General features: G+C 49.0%; 1 protein-coding gene across 1 annotated transcript in view; it reads left to right on the forward strand.

Moving 5' to 3' along the window:
- Nucleotides 1-18,048, forward strand: part of LOC139569890 (disintegrin and metalloproteinase domain-containing protein 12-like) — a gene marked incomplete at its 5' end in the record, with an annotated part of 223,864 nt that overhangs the window by 127,043 nt on the left and 78,773 nt on the right. The window contains 3 exons of the mRNA XM_071391213.1: nucleotides 942-1,119; nucleotides 5,989-6,078; nucleotides 13,287-13,482. Of these exons, the coding sequence (XP_071247314.1) occupies nucleotides 942-1,119; nucleotides 5,989-6,078; nucleotides 13,287-13,482 (464 nt within the window). The remainder of the gene's footprint in view (nucleotides 1-941; nucleotides 1,120-5,988; nucleotides 6,079-13,286; nucleotides 13,483-18,048) is intronic.

Below are 18,048 nucleotides of genomic sequence, written 5' to 3' on the forward strand. Positions count from 1 at the left end.
TCCTCTCCAGGTACCTGTTTCCTACAGTATTCAGTAGTTCTCTCTCTCTCCTCTCCAGGTACCCCTTCCCAACAGTATTCAGTAGTTCTCTCTCTCTCCTTTCCAGGTACCCCTTCCCAACAGTATTCAGTAGTTCTCTCTCTCTCCTCTCCAGGTACCCCTTCCCAACATTATTCAGTAGTTCTCTCTCTCTCCTGTCCAGGTACCCCTTCCCAACAGTATTCAGTAGTTCTCCTCTCTCTCCTCTCCAGGTACCCCTTCCCAACAGTATTCAGTAGTTCTCCTCTCTCTCCTCTCCAGGTACCCCTTCCCAACAGTATTCAGTAGTTCTCTCTCTCTCCTGTCCAGGTACCCCTTCCCAACAGTATTCAGTAGTTCTCTCTCTCTCCTCTCCAGGTACCCCTTCCCAACAGTATTCAGTAGTTCTCTCTCTCTCCTCTCCAGGTACCCCTTCCCAACAGTATTCAGTAGTTCTCTCTCTCTCCTCTCCAGGTACCCCTTCCCAACAGTATTCAGTAGTTCTCCTCTCTCTCTCCTCTCCAGGTACCCCTTCCCTACAGTATTCAGTAGTTCTCTCTCTCTCCTGTCCAGGTACCCCTTCCCAACAGTATTCAGTAGTTCTCCTCTCTCTCTCCTCTCCAGGTACCCCTTCCCAACAGTATTCAGTAGTTCTCCTCTCTCTCTCCTCTCCAGGTACCCCTTCCCAACAGTATTCAGTAGTTCTCCTCTCTCTCTCCTCTCCAGGTACCCCTTCCCAACAGTATTCAGTAGTTCTCTCTCTCTCCTCCAGGTACCCCTTCCCAACAGTATTCAGTAGTTCTCCTCTCTCTCTCCTCTCCAGGTACCCCTTCCCAACAGTATTCAGTAGTTCTCCTCTCTCTCTCCTCTCCAGGTACCTGTTTCCTACAGTATTCAGTAGTTCTCCTCTCTCTCCTCTCCAGGTACCCCTTCCCAACAGTATTCAGCTCCTGTAGTATAAAGGATCTGTCTGCCAGTCTGGAGAAGGGAGTGGGGATGTGTCTGTTCAACATGCCCGAGGTCAAGGTGCTCTACGGGGGACAGAAGTGCGGCAACGGATACGTGGAGGAAGGAGAGGAGTGTGACTGCGGAGAACTGGAGGTAGGAAGTAGTCCTGTGATGTCATGGTAGGGATGCAATGGGATGGGACACACTAACACCCTATTAACACTCCTGTCCTGAGCCAAGCTGAAACAAACCACTACTGTCCTGAGCCAAGCTGAACAAACCACTACTGCCCTGAACCAAACTGAAACAAACCACTACTGTCCTGAGCCAAGCTGAACAAACCACTACTGCCCTGAGCCAAGCTGAACAAACCACTACTGTCCTGAGCCAAGCTGAACAAACCACTACTGTCCTGAGCCAAGCTGAAACAAACCACTACTGTCCTGAGCCAAGCTGAACAAACCACTACTGCCCTGAGCCAAGCTGAACAAACCACTACTGTCCTGAGCCAAGCTGAACAAACCACTACTGTCCTGAGCCAAACCATTACTGTCCTGAGCCAAGCTGAACAAACCACTACTGTCCTGAGCCAAGCTGAACAAACCACTACTGTCCTGAGCCAAGCTGAACAAACCACTACTGTCCTGAGCCAAGCTGAAACAAACCACTACTGTCCTGAGCCAAGCTGAACAAACCACTACTGCCCTGAGCCAAGCTGAACAAACCACTACTGTCCTGAGCCAAGCTGAACAAACCACTACTGTCCTGAGCCAAGCTGAACAAACCACTACTGTCCTGAGCCAAGCTGAACAAACCACTACTGTCCTGAGCCAAGCTGAACAAACCACTACTGTCCTGAGCCAAGCTGAACAAACCACTACTGTCCTGAGCCAAGCTGAACAAACCACTACTGTCCTGAGCCAAGCTGAAACAAACCACTACTGTCCTGAGCCAAGCTGAACCAAGCCACTACTGTCCTGAGCCAAGCTGAACAAACCACTACTGTCCTGAGCCAAGCTGAACAAACCACTACTGTCCTGAGCCAAGCTGAACAAACCACTACTGTCCTGAGCCAAGCTGAACAAACCACTACTGTCCTGAGCCAAGCTGAACAAACCACTACTGCCCTGAGCCAAGCTGAACCAAACCACTACTGTCCTGAACCAAACCACTACTGTCCTGAGCCAAGCTGAACAAACCACTACTGTCCTGAACCAAACTGAACTAAACCGTCGCGATTCCTAGTTCCTTATCACATGATCTGAGCCCCGTTCCATTCTGTCACGATTCATAGTTCCTTATCACATGATCTGAGCCCTGTTCCATTCTGTCCCGATTCATAGTTCCTTATCACATGATCTGAGCCCCGTTCCATTCTGTCACGATTCATAGTTCCTTATCACATGATCTGAACCCTGTTCCATTCTGTCACGATTCATAGTTCCTTATCACATGATCTGAGCCCCGTACCATTCTGTCACGATTCATAGTTCCTTATCACATGATCTGAGCCCCGTTCCATTCTGTCACGATTCATAGTTCCTTATCACATGATCTGAGCCCCGTTCCATTCTGTCACGATTCATAGTTCCTTATCACATGATCTGAACCCCTGTTCCATTCTGTCACGATTCATAGTTCCTTATCACATGATCTGAGCCCCGTTCAATTCTGTCACGATTCATAGTTCCTTATCACATGATCTGAGCCCCGTTCCATTCTGTCACGATTCATAGTTCCTTATCACATGATCTGAGCCCCGTTCCATTCTGTCACGATTCATAGTTCCTTATCACATGATCTGAGCCCCGTTCCATTCTGTCACGATTCATAGTTCCTTATCACATGATCTCCGGTTTGACACTCAAAATGTGTGACAAATGAAATCGACGATCCCCTTGGTGAGGTGTTCTGTGTTCTGTGTTCTGTGTTCTGTGTTCTGTGTTATGAATAAAGAACTGCAGCACAAAGCAACATGCAGTATCTCTGAAGACGTAAAGAGCGGTGCATCTGTGCAGCAGCTCTTAAAATAGTAACCCATGCAAGCCGTTCCTCTTCTCAGTCTTCAGAGAAAAGCTCAAAGATATAAGACTGAACAGACACACACACACACACACACACACACACACACACACACACACACACACACACACACACACACACACACACACACACACACACACACACACACACACACACACACACACACACACACACACACACACACACACACACACACACACGCACACACACACACACTGTGTGGGAGAAGAGAAGAGAATTAACACAGCTCTGAGAGGAAAGGGACACATAGCTGGCAGCTCAAGCTGTCATGACTGAATTATTAAAACATGTTGACATTACCTCCTCCTCTGTGCTCAGTGACTCTGAGGAGAGAACAGAGAGGAACCTAACTGGACTAGCAGATCAGGTATTACCTCCTCCTCTGTGCTCAGTGACTCTGAGGAGAGAACAGAGAGGAACCTAACTGGACTAGCAGATCAGGCATTACCTTCTCCTCTGTTCTCAGTGACTCTGAGGAGAGAACAGAGAGGAACCTAACTGGACTAGCAGATCAGGCATTACCTCCTCCTCTGTTCTCAGTGACTCTGAGGAGAGAACAGAGAGGATCCTAACTGGACTAGCAGATCAGACATTACCTCCTCCTCTGTTCTCAGTGACTCTGAGGAGAGAACAGAGAGGATCCTAACTGGACTTGCAGATCAGGCATTACCTCCTCCTCTGTGCTCAGTGACTCTGAGGAGAGAACAGAGAGGAACCTAACTGGACTAGCAGATCAGGCATTACCTCCTCCTCTGTTCTCAGTGACTCTGAGGAGAGAACAGAGAGGAACCTAACTGGACTAGCAGATCAGGCATTACCTCCTCCTCTGTTCTCAGTGACTCTGAGGAGAGAACAGAGAGGAACCTAACTGGACTAGCAGATCAGGCATTACCTCCTCCTCTGTTCTCAGTGACTCTGAGGAGAGAACAGAGAGGAACCTAACTGGACTAGCAGATCAGAGGAGAGAACAGAGAGGAACCTAACTGGACTAGCAGATCAGACGAGAGAACAGAGTGGAACCTAACTGGACTAGCAGATCAGAGGAGAGAACAGAGAGGAACCTAACTGGACTAGCAGATCAGAGGAGAGAACAGAGAGGAACCTAACTGGACTAGCAGATCAGACGAGAGAACAGAGAGGAACCTAACTGGACTAGCAGATCAGGCATTACCTCCTCCTCTGTTCTCAGTGACTCAGAGGAGAGAACAGAGTGGAACCTAACTGGACTAGCAGATCAGAGGAGAGAACAGAGAGGAACCTAACTGGACTAGCAGATCAGACGAGAGAACAGGGAGGAACCTAACTGGACTAGCAGATCAGACGAGAGAACAGAGAGGAACCTAACTGGACTAGCAGATCAGGCATTACCTCCTCCTCTGTTCTCAGTGACTCTGAGGAGAGAACAGAGAGGAACCTAACTGGACTAGCAGATCAGGCATTACCTCCTCCTCTGTTCTCAGTGACTCTGAGGAGAGAACAGAGAGGAACCTAACTGGACTAGCAGATCAGAGGAGAGAACAGAGAGGAACCTAACTGGACTAGCAGATCAGACGAGAGAACAGAGTGGAACCTAACTGGACTAGCAGATCAGAGGAGAGAACAGAGAGGAACCTAACTGGACTAGCAGATCAGAGGAGAGAACAGAGAGGAACCTAACTGGACTAGCAGATCAGACGAGAGAACAGAGAGGAACCTAACTGGACTAGCAGATCAGGCATTACCTCCTCCTCTGTTCTCAGTGACTCAGAGGAGAGAACAGAGTGGAACCTAACTGGACTAGCAGATCAGAGGAGAGAACAGAGAGGAACCTAACTGGACTAGCAGATCAGACGAGAGAACAGGGAGGAACCTAACTGGACTAGCAGATCAGACGAGAGAACAGAGAGGAACCTAACTGGACTAGCAGATCAGGCATTACCTCCTCCTCTGTTCTCAGTGACTCAGAGGAGAGAACAGAGTGGAACCTAACTGGACTAGCAGATCAGAGGAGAGAACAGAGAGGAACCTAACTGGACTAGCAGATCAGACGAGAGAACAGAGAGGAACCTAACTGGACTAGCAGATCAGGCATTACCTCCTCCTCTGTTCTCAGTGACTCAGAGGAGAGAACAGAGTGGAACCTAACTGGACTAGCAGATCAGAGGAGAGAACAGAGAGGAACCTAACTGGATTAGCAGATCAGACGAGAGAACAGGGAGGAACCTAACTGGACTAGCAGATCAGACGAGAGAACAGGGACCGTGTTCCCTGTCCGAAGCTGTGGTTGATGAAATCGTTTTCAGGAAGTAACTGTGACTGTCTGACCTCTGTCAGTGAGGAGAGGAGGAATATAATGTGCCTGGTGTGGGGTTCCCTCTGATAACATTAGAGCTGTGCATGTGTTCTCAGATTAAATCTAATCTGGGTGGTTTGTAAACCCCTTCTTCCTCTCCTGTCCTTCACTCCTTCTCCTCTTTCTCCCCACCTCTCCTCTCTCTCCCCACCTCTCCTCTCTCTCCCCACCTCTCCTCTCTCTCCCCTGTCCCCCTCTCTTCTGTCCTCTCTCTCCCCACCTCTCCTCTCTCTCCCCACCTCTCCTCTCTCTCCCCTGTCCCCCTCTCTTCTGTCCTCTCTCTCCCCACCTCTCCTCTCTCTCCCCACCTATCCTCTCTCTCCCCACCTCTCCTCTCTCTCCCCACCTCTCCCTCTCCCTCCCCTCTCCCCCTCTCTCCTCTCCTCTCTCCTTCTCCTCTCTCTCCCCACCTCTCCTCTCTCTCCCCTGTCCCCCTCTTTCCTCTCCTCTCTTCTCCCTCCCTACTCTCCTCTCCTTCACTCCTTCTCCTCTCTCCCCCCACCTCTCCTCTCTCTCCCCACCTCTCCTCTCTCTCCCCACCTCTCCTCTCTCTCCCCACCTCTCCTTTCTCTCCCCTCTCCCCACCTCTCCTCTCTCTCTCCCCACCTCTCCTCTCCTCTCTCCAGGAGTGTATGAATCCATGCTGTAACTCTACAACCTGTACTCTGAAGGGGGATGCTGTGTGTGCTCACGGACAGTGCTGTGATGACTGCCTGGTAGGAGACTGACTGACCGGCTGGCCAACAGCCCTAATTTAAACTCACATCTTATTTCATCTTTATTTTCACAAGGAAGGGGCCCTGCTTCACTCACTCTCTCACACACACACACACACACACACACACACACACACACACACACAAAATGGCTTAAAGACATAGGGGTATCAAAGGGGAATATGACTTAAAGTTGTAGTTGTTTGTTTGATCCTCTATAATCATATGTAGTAGCTAGGCTAGTTGTTTGATACTCTATAATCATATGTAGTGGCTAGGCTAGTTGTCTGATACTCTATAATCATATGTAGTAGCTAGGCTAGTTGTTTAATACTCTATAATCATATCTTGTAGCTAGGCTAGTTGTTTGATATTCTATAATCGTGTGTAGTAGCTAGGCTAGTTGTTTGATACTCTATAATCATGTGTAGTAGCTAGGCTAGTTGTCTGATGATCTATAATCATATGTAGTAGCTAGGCTAGTTGTTTGATACTCTATAATCATATGTAGTGTTAGGGCTGTCGTTCTCCTCTTCCTCGGACGAGGAGAGGAGAGAAGGATCATCAGACCAAAATGCAGCTTTCGGGAAATAAGCCATCTTTTTATTTACAACGACGATGGCAACACGAAAAAACAAAACACTCTCAAATATACAAAACAAGAAAACGACGTTGACGAAACCTGAACATAAACTTACATAACTAAACGTAAACTCACGGACAGGAAACAGACGACATCAAAATAAACGAACAACCAAACAGTCCCGTATGGTACATACATTCGACGACACAGGAGACAATCACCCACAAACAAACAGTGAGAACACCCTACCTAAATATGACTCTCAATTAGAGGAAAACACAAAACACCTGCCTCTAATTAAGAGCCATACCAGGCAACCCAAAACCAACATAGAAACAGAAAACATAGACTGCCCACCCAAAACTCACGCCCTGACCATCATACACATACAAAAACAACAGAAAACAGGTCAGGAACGTGACAGAACCCCCCCCTCAAGGTGCGAACGCCGGGCGCACCAGCACAAAGTCCAGGGGAGGGTCTGGGTGGGCATCTGACCACGGTGGTGGCTCAGGCTCCGGACGCTGTCCCCACACCACCATAGTCACTCCCCGCTTCTGTCTTCCCCTCCCAATGACCACCCTCAAACTAACATCCCCTAAATGAACAGCCAACACCGGGATAAGGGGCAGCACCGGGACAAGGGGCAGCACCGGGACAAGGGGCAGCACCGGGACAAGGGGCAGCACCGGGACAAGGGGCAGCACCGGGACAAGGGGCAGCACCGGGACAAGGGGCAGCACCGGGACAAGGGGCAGCACCGGGACAAGGGGCAGCACCGGGATAAGGGGCAGCACCGGGATAAGGGGCAGCACCGGGACAAGGGGCAGCACCGGGACAAGGGGCAGCACCGGGATAAGGGGCGGCAGGTCCCGGCTGAGAGACTCTGGCAGATCCTGGCTGAGGGACTCTGGCAGGTCCTGGCTGAGGGACTCTGGCAGGTCCTGGCTGAGGGACTCTGGCAGGTCCTGGCTGAGGGACTCTGGCAGGTCCTGGCTGAGGGACTCTGGCAGGTCCTGGCTGAGGGACTCTGGCAGGTCCTGGCTGAGGAACCCTGGCAGGTCCTGGCTGGACGGCTCTGGCAGGTCCTGGCTGGACGGCTCTGGCAGGTCCTGGCTGGACGGCTCTGGCAGGTCCTGGCTGGACGGCTCTGGCAGGTCCTGGCTGGACGGCTCTGGCAGGTCCTGGCTGGACGGCTCTGGCAGGTCCTGGCTGGACGGCTCTGGCAGGTCCTGGCTGGACGGCTCTGGCAGGTCCTGGCTGGACGGCTCTGGCAGGTCCTGGCTGGACGGCTCTGGCAGGTCATGGCAGGACGGCTCTGGCAGGTCATGGCAGGACGGCTCTGGCTGGTCATGGCAGGACGGCTCTGGCTGGTCATGGCAGGACGGCTCTGGCTGGTCATGGCAGGACGGCTCTGTAGGGAGGAGAAGGAGAGACAGCCTGGTGCGTGGTCTAGGCACTGGCTGCGCTGGAGAGGAGGAAACAGCTGGAGAGAGAACCCGGAGAGACAGCCTGGTACGGGGGGCTGCCACCGGAGGACTGGTACATGGAGGTGGCACCGGGTATACCGGACCGTGAAGGAGGACACGTGCTCTTGAGCACCGAGCCTGCCCAACCTTACCAGGTTGAATGGTGCCCGTAGCCCTGCCAGTGCGGCGAGGTGGAATAGCCCGCACTGGGCTATACTGGCAAACCGGGGACACCATTCGTAAGGCTGGTGCCATGTATGCCGGCCCGAGGAGACGCACTGGTGGCCAGATGCGTTGGGCCGGCTTCATGACATCCAGCTCGATGCCCAACTTAGCCCTCCCAGTGCGGCAAGGTGGAATAGCCCGCACTGGGCTAAGCATGCGTACTGGGGACACCGTGCGCTTTACCGCATAACACGGTGTCTTACCAGTACGACGCCTTCTACCTCCACGGTAAGCACGGGGAGTTGGCTCAGGTATCCTACCCGGCTTTGCCACACTCCTCGTGTGCCCCCCCCCAAGAAATTTTTGGGTCTGACTCACGGGCTCCCAACCGCGTCGCCGCGCTGCCTCCTCATACCAGCGCCTCTCAGCCTTCGCTGCTTCCAACTCCGCCTTGGGACGGCGATATTCCCCTGGCTGAGCCCAGGGTCCTCTACCGTCCAGGATCTCCTCCCAAGTCCAGAAGTCCTGGTTGCTCTGTTGAGCATTCCCTTGCCGCTTGGTCCTAGGTTGGTGGGTGATTCTGTTAGGGCTGTCGTTCTCCTCTTCCTCGGACGAGGAGAGGAGAGAAGGATCATCAGACCAAAATGCAGCTTTCGGGAAATAAGCCATCTTTTTATTTACAACGACGATGGCAACACGAAAAAACAAAACACTCTCAAATATACAAAACAAGAAAACGACGTTGACGAAACCTGAACATAAACTTACATAACTAAACGTAAACTCACGGACAGGAAACAGACGACATCAAAATAAACGAACAACCAAACAGTCCCGTATGGTACATACATTCGACGACACAGGAGACAATCACCCACAAACAAACAGTGAGAACACCCTACCTAAATATGACTCTCAATTAGAGGAAAACACAAAACACCTGCCTCTAATTAAGAGCCATACCAGGCAACCCAAAACCAACATAGAAACAGAAAACATAGACTGCCCACCCAAAACTCACGCCCTGACCATCATACACATACAAAAACAACAGAAAACAGGTCAGGAACGTGACATGTAGTAGCTAGGCTAGTTGTTTGATACTCTATAATCATATGTAGTAGCTAGGCTAGTTGTTTGATACTCTATAATCATGTGTAGTAGCTAGGCTAGTTTTTTGATACACTATAATCATATGTAGTAGCTAGGCTAGTTGTTTAATACTCTATAATCATATCTTGTAGCTAGGCTAGTTGTTTGATATTCTATAATCGTGTGTAGTAGCTAGGCTAGTTGTTTGATACTCTATAATCATATGTAGTAGCTAGGCTAGTTGTTTGATACTCTATAATCATATGTAGTAGCTAGGCTAGTTTTTTGATACACTATAATCATATGTAGTAGCTAGGCTAGTTGTTTAATACTCTATAATCATATCTTGTAGCTAGGCTAGTTGTTTGATATTCTATAATCGTGTGTAGTAGCTAGGCTAGTTGTTTGATACTCTATAATCATGTGTAGTAGCTAGGCTAGTTGTCTGATGATCTATAATCATATGTAGTAGCTAGGCTAGTTGTTTGATGATCTATAATCATATGTAGTAGCTAGGCTAGTTGTTTGATACTCTATAATCATATGTAGTGGCTAGGCTAGTTGTTTGATACTCTATAATCATATGTAGTGGCTAGGCTAGTTGTTTGATACTCTATAATCATATGTAGTAGCTAGGCTAGTTGTTTGATACTCTATAATCATATGTAGTAGCTAGGCTAGTTGTTTGATACTCTATAATCATATGTAGTAGCTAGGCTAGTTGTTTGATACTCTATAATCATATGTAGTAGCTAGGCTAGTTGTTTGATACTCTATAATCATATGTAGTAGCTAGGCTAGTTGTTTGATACTCTATAATCATATGTAGTGGCTAGGCTAGTTGTTTGATACTCTATAATCATATGTAGTGGCTAGGCTAGTTGTTTGATACTCTATAATCATATGTAGTAGCTAGGCTAGTTGTTTGATACTCTATAATCATATGTAGTAGCTAGGCTAGTTGTTTGATACTCTATAATCATGTGTAGTAGCTAGGCTAGTTGTCTGATGATCTATAATCATATGTAGTAGCTAGGCTAGTTGTTTGATACTCTATAATCATGTGTAGTAGCTAGGCTAGTTGTTTGGTACTCTATAATCATGTGTAGTAGCTAGGCTAGTTGTTTGATACTCTATAATCATATGTAGTAGCTAGGCTAGTTGTTTGATACTCTATAATCATATGTAGTAGCTAGGCTAGTTGTTTAATACTCTATAATCATATCTTGTAGCTAGGCTAGTTGTTTGATATTCTATAATCGTGTGTAGTAGCTAGGCTAGTTGTTTGATACTCTATAATCATATGTAGTAGCTAGGCTAGTTGTTTGATACTCTATAATCATATGTAGTAGCTAGGCTAGTTTTTTGATACACTATAATCATATGTAGTAGCTAGGCTAGTTGTTTAATACTCTATAATCATATCTTGTAGCTAGGCTAGTTGTTTGATATTCTATAATCGTGTGTAGTAGCTAGGCTAGTTGTTTGATACTCTATAATCATGTGTAGTAGCTAGGCTAGTTGTCTGATGATCTATAATCATATGTAGTAGCTAGGCTAGTTGTTTGATGATCTATAATCATATGTAGTAGCTAGGCTAGTTGTTTGATACTCTATAATCATATGTAGTGGCTAGGCTAGTTGTTTGATACTCTATAATCATATGTAGTGGCTAGGCTAGTTGTTTGATACTCTATAATCATATGTAGTAGCTAGGCTAGTTGTTTGATACTCTATAATCATATGTAGTAGCTAGGCTAGTTGTTTGATACTCTATAATCATATGTAGTAGCTAGGCTAGTTGTTTGATACTCTATAATCATATGTAGTAGCTAGGCTAGTTGTTTGATACTCTATAATCATATGTAGTAGCTAGGCTAGTTGTTTGATACTCTATAATCATATGTAGTGGCTAGGCTAGTTGTTTGATACTCTATAATCATATGTAGTAGCTAGGCTAGTTGTTTGATACTCTATAATCATATGTAGTAGCTAGGCTAGTTGTTTGATACTCTATAATCATATGTAGTAGCTAGGCTAGTTGTTTGATACTCTATAATCATGTGTAGTAGCTAGGCTAGTTGTCTGATGATCTATAATCATATGTAGTAGCTAGGCTAGTTGTTTGATACTCTATAATCATGTGTAGTAGCTAGGCTAGTTGTTTGGTACTCTATAATCATGTGTAGTAGCTAGGCTAGTTGTTTGATACTCTATAATCATATGTAGTAGCTAGGCTAGTTGTTTGATACTCTATAATCATGTGTAGTAGCTAGGCTAGTTGTTTGATACTCTATAATCATATGTAGTAGCTAGGCTAGTTGTTTGACCCTCTATTATCATATGTAGCAGCTAGGCTAGTTGTTTGACCCTCTATTATCATATGTAGTAGCTAGGCTAGTTGTTTGATACTCTATAATCATATATAGTAGCTAGGCTAGTTGTTTGACCCTCTATTATCATATGTAGTAGCTAGGCTAGTTGTTTGATACTCTATAATCATGTGTAGTAGCTAGGCTAGTTGTTTGATGCTCTATAATCATATGTAGTAGCTAGGCTAGTTGTTTGATAGTCTATAATCATGTGTAGTAGCTAGGCTAGTTGTTTGATGCTCTATAATCATATGTAGTAGCTAGGCTAGTTGTTTGATACTCTATAATCATATATAGTAGCTAGGCTAGTTGTTTGACCCTCTATTATCATATGTAGTAGCTAGGCTAGTTGTTTGATACTCTATAATCATATATAGTAGCTAGGATAGTTGTTTGATACTCTATAATCAGATATAGTAGTTAGGCTAGTTGTTTGATCCTCTATAATCATATGTAGTAGCTAGGCTAGTTGTTTGACCCTCTATTATCATATGTAGTAGCTAGGCTAGTTGTTTGATGCTCTATAATCATATGTAGTAGCTAGGCTAGTTGTTTGATACTCTATAATCATATATAGTAGCTAGGCTAGTTGTTTGACCCTCTATTATCATATGTAGTAGCTAGGCTAGTTGTTTGATGCTCTATAATCATATGTAGTAGCTAGGCTAGTTGTTTGATACTCTATAATCATATATAGTAGCTAGGCTAGTTGTTTGACCCTCTATTATCATATGTAGTAGCTAGGCTAGTTGTTTGATACTCTATAATCATATATAGTAGCTAGGATAGTTGTTTGATACTCTATAATCATATATAGTAGCTAGGCTAGTTGTTTGACCCTCTATTATCATATGTAGTAGCTAGGCTAGTTGTTTGATACTCTATAATCATATATAGTAGCTAGGATAGTTGTTTGATCCTCTATAATCATATGTAGTAGCTAGGCTAGTTGTTTGATCCTCTATAATCATATGTAGTAGCTAGGCTAGTTGTTTGACCCTCTATAATCATATGTAGTAGCTAGGCTAGTTGTCTGATACTCTATAATCATATGTAGTAGCTAGGCTAGTTGTTTGATATTCTATAATCATATGTAGTAGCTAGGCTAATTGTTTGACCCTCTATAATCATATGTAGTAGCTAGGCTAGTTGTCTGATACTCTATAATCATATGTAGTAGCTAGGCTAGTTGTCTGATACTCTATAATCATATGTGGTAGCTAGGCTAGTTGTCTGATACTCTATAATCATATGTAGTAGCTAGGCTAGTTGTCTGATACTCTATAATCATATGTGGTAGCTAGGCTAGTTGTTTGATATTCTATAATCATATGTAGTAGCTAGGCTAGTTGTTTGATACTCTATAATCATATGTATTGGGTAGGGTTAGTAGTAGGTAAGCTAAGTAGTCTGTCCTCTTCTGTTTCTCTTAGACTTCAGACCTTTATGCCGCTCAAGGCCTCACCTCCTTATCTGTCTGTCTGTCTGCCTGTGTGCCTGTCTATCTGCCTGCCTACCTGTCTATAGCTGAAACCAGCGGGCACCCCGTGCAGGGATTCGAGTAACTCATGTGACCTGCCAGAGTTCTGTACCGGTGCCAACCCCCATTGCCCTGCTAATGTGTACCTGCATGACGGGCACGCCTGCCACAACGTGGACGGACACTGTTACAACGGGATCTGCCAGACACACGAGCAGCAGTGCATCACTCTCTGGGGCCAGGGTGAGTACAGAACAGGGACGATCACTCTCTGGGGCCAGGGTGAGTACAGAACAGGGACGATCACTCTCTGGGGCCAGGGTGAGTACAGAACAGGGACGATCACTCTCTGGGGCCAGGGTGAGTACAGATCAGGGGTGATCACTCTCTGGGGCCAGGGTGAGTACAGAACAGGGACGATCACTCTCTGGGGCCAGGGTGAGTACAGATCAGGGGTGATCACTCTCTGGGGCCAGGGTGAGTACAGAACAGGGACGATCACTCTCTGGGGCCAGGGTGAGTACAGATCAGGGGTGATCACTCTCTGGGGCCAGGGTGAGTACAGAACAGGGGCGATCACTCTCTGGGGCCAGGGTGAGTACAGAACAGGGACGATCACTCTCTGGGGCCAGGGTGAGTACAGATCAGGGGTGATCACTCTCTGGGGCCAGGGTGAGTACAGAACAGGGACGATCACTCTCTGGGGCCAGGGTGAGTACAGATCAGGGACGATCACTCTCTGGGGCCAGGGTGAGTACAGAACAGGGACGATCACTCTCTGGGACCAGGGTGAGGACAGAACAGGGACGATCACTCTCTGGGGCCAGGGTGAGTAGAGAGCAGGGACGATCACTCTCTGGGGCCAGGGTGAGTACAGAACAGGGGTGATCACTCTCTGGGACCAGGGTGAGTACAGAACAGGGGTGATCACTCTCTGGGGCCAGGGTGAGTACAGAACAGGGGTGATCACTCTCTGGGGCCAGGCTGAGTACAGAACAGGGACGATCACTCTCTGGGGCCAGGGTGAGTACAGAACAGGGACGATCACTCTCTGGGGCCAGGGTGAGTACAGAACAGGGGTGATCACTCTCTGGGGCCAGGGTGAGTACAGAACAGGGACGATCACTCTCTGGGGCCAGGGTGAGTACAGATCAGGGGTGATCACTCTCTGGGGCCAGGGTGAGTACAGAACAGGGGCGATCACTCTCTGGGGCCAGGCTGAGTACAGAACAGGGACGATCACTCTCTGGGGCCAGGGTGAGTACAGATCAGGGGTGATCACTCTCTGGGGCCAGGGTGAGTACAGAACAGGGACGATCACTCTCTGGGGCCAGGGTGAGTACAGATCAGGGACGATCACTCTCTGGGGCCAGGGTGAGTACAGAACAGGGACGATCACTCTCTGGGACCAGGGTGAGGACAGAACAGGGACGATCACTCTCTGGGGCCAGGGTGAGTAGAGAGCAGGGACGATCACTCTCTGGGGCCAGGGTGAGTACAGAACAGGGGTGATCACTCTCTGGGACCAGGGTGAGTACAGAACAGGGGTGATCACTCTCTGGGGCCAGGGTGAGTACAGAACAGGGGTGATCACTCTCTGGGGCCAGGCTGAGTACAGAACAGGGACGATCACTCTCTGGGGCCAGGGTGAGTACAGAACAGGGACGATCACTCTCTGGGGCCAGGGTGAGTACAGAACAGGGGTGATCACTCTCTGGGACCAGGGTGAGTACAGAACAGGGGTGATCACTCTCTGGGACCAGGGTGAGTACAGAACAGGGGTGATCACTCTCTGGGGCCAGGGTGAGTACAGAACAGGGGTGATCACTCTCTGGGGCCAGGCTGAGTACAGAACAGGGACGATCACTCTCTGGGGCCAGGGTGAGTACAGAACAGGGACGATCACTCTCTGGGGCCAGGGTGAGTACAGAACAGGGGTGATCACTCTCTGGGACCAGGGTGAGTACAGAACAGGGGTGATCACTCTCTGGGACCAGGGTGAGTACAGAACAGGGGTGATCACTCTCTGGGGCCAGGGTGAGTACAGAACAGGGGTGATCACTCTCTGGGGCCAGGGTGAGTACAGAGCAGGGGTGATCACTCTCTGGGGCCAGGGTGAGTACAGAGCAGGGGTGATCACTCTCTGGGACCAGGGTGAGTACAGAGCAGGGACGATCACTCTCTGGGGCCAGGGTGAGTACAGAACAGGGGTGATCACTCTCTGGGGCCAGGGTGAGGACAGAACAGGGACGATCACTCTCTGGGGCCAGGGTGAGTACAGAACAGGGACGATCACTCTCTGGGGCCAGGGTGAGGACAGAACAGGGACGATCACTCTCTGGGGCCAGGGTGAGTACAGAACAGGGACGATCACTCTCTGGGGCCAGGGTGAGTACAGAACAGGGACGATCACTCTCTGGGGCCAGGGTGAGGACAGAGCAGGGACGATCACTCTCTGGGGCCAGGGTGAGTACAGAACGGGGACGATCACTCTCTGGGGCCAGGGTGAGTACAGAACAGGGACGATCACTCTCTGGGGCCAGGGTGAGTACAGAACAGGGACGATCACTCTCTGGGGCCAGGGTGAGTACAGATTATTTCCCTGTTGTACAACACTGAGGGATGTTCCAGTCTGACTTCAGATTATTTCCCTGTTGTACAACACTGAGGGATGTTCCAGTCTGACTTCAGATTATTTCCCTGTTGTACAACACTGAGGGATGTCCCAGTCTGACTTCAGATTATTTCCCTGTTGTAAAAACACTGAGGGATGTTCCAGTCTGACATCAGATTATTTCCCTGTTGTACAACACTGAGGGATGTTCCAGTCTGACATCAGATTATTTCCCTGTTGTACAACACTGAGGGATGTTCCAGTCTGACTTCAGATTATCTCCCTGTTGTACAACACTGAGGGATGTTCCAGTCTGACCTCAGATTATCTCCCTGTTGTACAACACTGAGGGATGTTCCAGTCTGACATCAGATTATTTCCCTGTTGTTCAACACTGAGGGATGTTCCAGTCTGACATCAGATTATTTCCCTGTTGTTCAACACTGAGAGATGTCCCAGTCTGACCTCAGATTATCTCCCTAGCATGGATTGCTGGCAACCTCTATATTTGTATTCTTCTCAAAACACATGATGCAAGGTCCGAGGGGAGGAGCCTCGAATCCCCTCCTCCCCAATGTGTTTGAGAAGGAGGCGAGGAGGATGTGAGGAGGATGTGAGGAGGAGGTGAGGAGGATGTGAGAAAGATGTGAGGAGGATGTGAGAAGGATGTGAGAAGGATGTGAGGAGGAGGTGAGAAAGATGTGAGGAGGATGTGAGGAGGATGTGAGGAGGGGGTGAGGAGGGGGTGAGGAGGATGTGAGGAGGGGGTGAGGAGGATGTGAGGAGGATGTGAGGAGGATGTGAGGAGGGGGTGAGGAGGATGTGAGGAGGATGTGAGGAGGATGTGAGGAGGATGTGAGGAGGGGGTGAGGAGGATGTGAGGAGGATGTGAGGAGGATGTGAGAAGGATGTGAGGAGGGGGTGAGGAGGATGTGAGGAGGATGTGAGGAGGGGGTGAGGAGGGGGTGAGGAGGATGTGAGGAGGGGGTGAGGAGGATGTGAGGAGGATGTGAGGAGGGGGTGAGGAGGATGTGAGGAGGGGGTGAGGAGGATGTGAGGAGGATGTGAGAAGGATGTGAGGAGGGGGTGAGGAGGATGTGAGGAGGATGTGAGGAGGATGTGAGGAGGGGGTGAGGAGGATGTGAGGAGGATGTGAGGAGGATGTGAGGAGGGGGTGAGGAGGATGTGAGAAAGATGTGAGGAGGGGGTGAGGAGGATGTGAGGAGGATGTGAGGAGGATGTGAGGAGGGGGTGAGGAGGAGGTGAGGAGGATGTGAGAAAGATGTGAGGAGGATGTGAGAAGGATGTGAGAAGGATGTGAGGAGGAGGTGAGAAAGATGTGAGGAGGATGTGAGGAGGATGTGAGGAGGGGGTGAGGAGGATGTGAGGAGGATGTGAGGAGGATGTGAGGAGGGGGTGAGGAGGATGTGAGGAGGGGGTGAGGAGGATGTGAGGAGGATGTGAGGAGGATGTGAGGAGGATGTGAGGAGGGGGTGAGGAGGATGTGAGGAGGATGTGAGGAGGATGTGAGGAGGGGGTGAGGAGGATGTGAGGAGGGGGTGAGGAGGATGTGAGGAGGATGTGAGGAGGATGTGAGAAGGATGTGAGGAGGGGGTGAGGAGGATGTGAGGAGGGGGTGAGGAGGGGGTGAGGAGGATGTGAGGAGGGGGTGAGGAGGATGTGAGGAGGATGTGAGGAGGATGTGAGGAGGGGGTGAGGAGGATGTGAGGAGGGGGTGAGGAGGATGTGAGGAGGATGTGAGGAGGATGTGAGAAGGATGTGAGGAGGGGGTGAGGAGGATGTGAGGAGGATGTGAGGAGGATGTGAGGAGGGGGTGAGGAGGATGTGATGAGGATGTGAGGAGGATGTGAGGAGGGGGTGAGGAGGATGTGAGAAGGATGTGAGGAGGGGGTGAGGAGGATGTGAGGAGGATGTGAGGAGGATGTGAGGAGGGGGTGAGGAGGATGTGAGGAGGATGTGAGGAGGGGGTGAGGAGGATGTGAGGAGGATGTGAGAAGGATGTGAGGAGGGGGTGAGGAGGATGTGAGGAGGATGTGAGGAGGATGTGAGAAGGATGTGAGGAGGATGTGAGGAGGAGGTGAGGAGGATGTGAGAAAGATGTGAGGAGGATGTGAGGAGGATGTGAGGAGGATGTGAGAAGGATGTGAGGAGGATGTGAGGAGGATGTGAGGAGG

Source organism: Salvelinus alpinus, chromosome 3 (assembly GCF_045679555.1).
Source record: "Salvelinus alpinus chromosome 3, SLU_Salpinus.1, whole genome shotgun sequence".
NCBI classification, from domain to species: Eukaryota; Metazoa; Chordata; class Actinopteri; order Salmoniformes; family Salmonidae; genus Salvelinus; species Salvelinus alpinus.